At 39.4% G+C, this 5,004-nt stretch overlaps 1 protein-coding gene across 1 annotated transcript in view; it reads left to right on the top strand.

Moving 5' to 3' along the window:
- LOC107298532 (TGF-beta receptor type-1) overlaps positions 1–4,648 on the top strand; it is a 37,134-nt gene extending 32,486 nt beyond the window's left edge. Inside the window, exons 5-8 of the mRNA XM_015827913.1 lie at positions 2,217–2,373; positions 3,803–3,927; positions 4,010–4,140; positions 4,367–4,648. Of these exons, the coding sequence (XP_015683399.1) occupies positions 2,217–2,373; positions 3,803–3,927; positions 4,010–4,140; positions 4,367–4,492 (539 nt within the window). The 3' untranslated portion in view covers positions 4,493–4,648. The remainder of the gene's footprint in view (positions 1–2,216; positions 2,374–3,802; positions 3,928–4,009; positions 4,141–4,366) is intronic.
- The last annotated feature ends 356 nt before the right edge of the window (positions 4,649–5,004 follow it).

The raw sequence follows: 5,004 nt of genomic DNA, 5'->3' as shown, positions 1-5,004 counted from the left end.
GCGCAGGGCCAGCAGTTCCCTCCTGGAATACAGTCCCGAGTCATGACAGGAGGTCCAACAGCAGAGTCGGGAAGGGGAAAAGTCCTCGTGGTGGTGGTCAAGGGGTTAGATGGATTGGAAGAAGGCGATATAGTTCGTAGGTCTTTACACCCCCCATAAGAAAGAAAGAGGGAGGGGGGGAGGAAGTTGCAGTCAAAGTTGGCCAGCCAACAGCGTAGGCCTCCGGGCCCGCCAAGCCCAGTCACACAGGTCCCCAGGGCTCCCGGGCACTCACCGTCAGGCATATCCCTCCGGCCAATGCCTCCCTTGGGCCCTGTCCTCCGCCCGGGCCGTTCTTCCGCCCGGGCCGCTGTGCTACTGTGCCAGCGCGCCCTCCAAGCCGCTATATACCACGCTGCTGGGCCGGCACAACCTCCGGGCTGCTGTATGCCTCGTCTCTGGTCACTCCTCCCTTTTACAGGCCGTCGGACCACCCCGGCCACCAGGCCACCAGGCTGCCACGCCACTAGGCCCCAGACTCTCGTCGGGCCACCAGATCTTCAACAGGCCGCAGGACCGCCCCCACATCGGGCCGCCCGGCAGCCGCGCCAGGCCGTTAGGCCGCCATGGCCTCGTGTTGTAGGTCTTTCCAAGGCCGCCGCGCTGCCGTCGCATTAAGCCCCTGGCCATCACCGCATCAGGCCGCCGCCGCATCCGGCCGCCGCTCTTCCTGGCCGTTAGGTCCCAAATCGTCCGGTCGGCGATTTTCCCAGCCGCCAGGCCTCAAGTCCTCCGGCCGCCGATCCTCCCGGCCGCCAGGCCCCGAGTCGACCGGCCGCCGATTCTCCCGGCCGCTAAGCCCCGAGTCGACCGGCCGCCGATTTTCCCGGCCGCCAGGCCCCGAGACCCCGACCAGCCGCCGACTTCCCTGGCCGCCCCGCTCTACTCGCCAGGCCTCTCCGGACTCGCCAGGCCTTCTCCGACCTCTCCGCCAGGCCTCTCCGCTCGGCTCTCCGCCTCTCCACTCGGCTCTTGGCCCCGCCCAGGTGGTCCCGCGGTCCGACGCGTCTTCTTCGCTCGCCGACCCTCTCCTGCCAAACTCCGGCCGGCGAGCACCCCCGGACTTTCAAGGGCTCCCCATCTCCGCTGAGGACCCCGCGGAGACTACGGAGCCGAAAGCAGTAGGTCCGCCATCACGCACATGCGCAGTTTGATCTGGAAGAAAGGAAAGAGAACTTAGACCAGATTGAGGTGTCGATAAATACCCGTACTCAAATACTGAGATTTGATGATACAGATGCGGTATTATGGAAACCAGCCTGGCACAGAAAGAAAGCTAGAGTTAGATTTAAAAATGTGATTTAAAATTTTACTTAATGGATTAAAAAGGCTTTAGAGATCTGGACTGATTTAACAATTAACTGAGAATGAAGTTAGCAAGATGATATTTTGTGTAACAATATGCTTGTTTTAGATATGATAATTATTTGGACGAGATTTAAATCTTACCTAATGGGCTGAAATGATTTCTTCTTTATAGAAATAGATTGACTGATAGATTATATATCTAAATTAGAGTAGAGTAATATTTTTATTTTAAGTAGGATAACTATTTTGTAGTGGAAGAAGAAATAAGAAAGATTTATGATAAGAGAAGAATTGGTACTAATTAATGATCTGACTAAGAAATAGAATATATCTGGAAACATTAGAATGTTACTGTCGGAATATTATGTGTATTGTAGAAGGGATACCTGAAGTGCTAATAATATGTTTATTCAAGATTAAATTGGATTATGGTAATTGTAAATTAGTAAAGCTTTAAAACAGGATTTGGACTTACATAGATGAAATGTAGAAATGGATTAACCTAAATATGTTATACTATATGAGGGAAATTGAGAGGGAACATTTAATGAATTAATTTGAGTTATATATATATATATGATTTTGTCTTTGGATGATTGATTACCCCATCACCACGGTGTTTCTTGAGCACTTTGATGTAAAAATTAAAAAACTAATAAAACTTGTTTATAAAAATAAATAAATAAATAAAAGATTGGACAATCATTTATCTGGGATGCAGTAAGGATCCATGGATAGGGGGTTGGACTAGAAGACCTTTAGGGTCCCTTCCAACTCATTATTCTATGAGCTTAATCTTTTGTGCCTTGAGTTAAAATTCAGGTTGATTTGCTTGATATTAATAATGCTTCTGTGTGTTTTAATTTCAGGTAAACCAGCTATAGCTCATAGAGACTTGAAATCAAAAAACATATTAGTGAAGAAAAATGGAACATGTTGCATTGCAGATTTAGGTCTGGCAGTGAGACATGATTCAGCTACAGATACAATAGATATTGCACCAAATCACAGAGTGGGAACAAAAAGGTAAACTGATGCTCTTTTAATGGAATATTTTAAATAATTCAAATTGAAGTTAAGCTAATGAGTAGATGTTAAAGATAGTTATTCCTACAGCAGTAGGAAAAAGTCTATTGAACTCATTAGAATCTTGCAGTAATGTGACCTATAGTGTGATCAGAGCTTCTAAGTCCTATTAATTAATAGATAAAAAGATTCTGGTTATATATTTCACAAACTGTCTCTTACTACTACATTATGAAAACCAGTATAATTAAATGTGCCTCATATTGAACATGGATTTGGAATCTCACACAAATAAGTATGAACTCATTTGAAAATTACTACTTATCATCCTAACTTATTGAATACAATTAAAAAGATAAACACACATGCTCACAAATGAGAGGAAATAATATACTTTGCCTCATCTTTCTCTCTTTATTGTTCTCCAGTGTTCTAGAACTGCTGAATAATGCCTTCTCTTTAAGAATGAAGGCATAAGTGATTGAAAGGTGACCCTCTTCTCCACAGAGCAATAAATAAAATAGAGAAAAAAGATGCATCTTTGGACTTGCATTTTTCTATCATTCTTGGTAACCTATTAACATGTAATCTTTTTATCTTAGAAATTCATGTAAATATTAATGAGGAATCAAGTTTCTTTTAAATCTGTATGAGCCTTGTTTTAACCAATGGCAGATACTTTATCTGAAATATGCTGTATTACTTTAGTTTCCAGATGAAGTTGTATAAGCAACAATAAAATTCCAGTGTAGTTTTCTCTGACAAATGAGTTTTCTGTATGGAGTTTTTTGTCAGAAAAAACCTTCATCTGCTGCCTGTTACTGCAAAAATCAATTATTTCCTCATTTAATCTATTAGTTGTTCATCTTGCTCAATGTTTTATTTTTCTAGAAATCTTAACAGCAGATTCTATTCAGTCATAGAAATAATTAAAACATAAAATTATATGTGAAGTAGCCCTGCCAGGTGGCAGCAGATAGCCAGAAATGCTGCTTTGCTTGTGGTTTCTTGCCTATTTGGGAATAGCCACATACTATAGAGTCAGTAGATTAATGCTCTAAAAGCAATCTTGAATAGATATATAAGATTTTGATTTTATAAATCAAAATTTTCAAAAGTTGTCGTGTGGACTTAATAGTAATTAGGACTTCAAAATCAATGATATATTAGTGTAAATTACTGTGCTTAATTTAGCCTGCAACAATAACTGGTTTAGTTTTCCAATGCTAATTTTGTTTTTAAAAAGTGAGATTTTTGTACTCCATTGGAGTAGTCAGTAATAGTACACAGTATATAGTTCAGATGGTTATTTTGTAGAATTGAATTGATGAAGTGCTTACAGATGCTTATGATGCCTTAAAAATAAAATTAAATAATGTTCAAGCAGCATTGCTTTATAAATAATACATTTTGGTCTTTATATTCATAGGTACATGGCTCCTGAGGTACTTGATGATTCAATAAACATGAAGCATTTTGAATCTTTCAAAAGAGCAGATATTTATGCAATGGGACTAGTGTTTTGGGAAATAGCTCGTCGATGTTCAATTGGTGGTAGGTTCAAATCGAAAAACAAATTAACTTCATTAAGTGTCAGAAATGAACCTTAAATTGTATATTGGTTTATATATCTCAGGAATCCATGAAGATTATCAGTTACCATATTACGATCTTGTCCCTTCTGATCCTTCAGTTGAGGAAATGAGGAGAATTGTTTGTGAACAGAAGTTACGACCCAATACTCCAAATAGATGGCAAAGTTGTGAGGTAAATTATTTTCTTTAGATAAGTTTTAGAATACTTTTAAAAATAAACCAATATTTTTAAAACATCAATATTTTGATTTTAGAATTTGAATTAAAAGAAGTATGAATGTCAGGACAGTTCTGTTTAAGATTATGGACTCATATTTTGTGAATAAATATATTTAAAATTCTTTGCTATATGATATCAAATAATGGCTCAAACTATTTCCTGTTTTGTTTATTTGCAGGCATTACGAGTAATGGCCAAGATTATGCGAGAATGCTGGTATGCCAATGGTGCAGCTAGACTAACAGCTTTACGCATAAAGAAAACTATGTCACAACTCAGTCAGCAAGAAGGAATAAAAATGTGATTTTGGAAATAGTGTTCAAGAAAACATTTGAATATCTATATGTGCACCTGACTTGTACATTAAACATTGTTCTACCTCACTGAGGGAACAAAAGAATATTACTGCCTTTTATACAATAAGATAATAAATCATTAATCCATGATTTCTCTAAATGCAGTAAACTGTTGTACAGAATCTTAATTATTTTTTTGACGATCACATTAGTATCTATTATAATGAAAACAAAAAATAAGCTTGAGAGTGGAACTTGTGTATGCCGTGTATGGCGCTGAAGGACAGTATGAAAGATATGATCGTGAGGGTACGCTGTATATTGTCAAATTGTTTTGTTCTGATTTTAAGATCCTATTGAATGCCTTTCATTGAAACTTGCATACATGACCTTATTGCATCTGGAATACACACGCAATTTATGCATTACTTTGTATTATATGTCTGTCTTTTACATCAGATCATTACTTGTCTTTAAAACCATTCTACTGTATCAGACCATAGCTTGCCTTTAAAACCAT

Source organism: Protobothrops mucrosquamatus, unplaced genomic scaffold (genome assembly GCF_001527695.2).
Source record: "Protobothrops mucrosquamatus isolate PMUCROS unplaced genomic scaffold, P.Mucros_1.0 scaffold_217, whole genome shotgun sequence".
Lineage (NCBI taxonomy): Eukaryota > Metazoa > Chordata > Lepidosauria > Squamata > Viperidae > Protobothrops > Protobothrops mucrosquamatus.
This window is presented reverse-complemented; position numbering and strand designations above follow the sequence as displayed.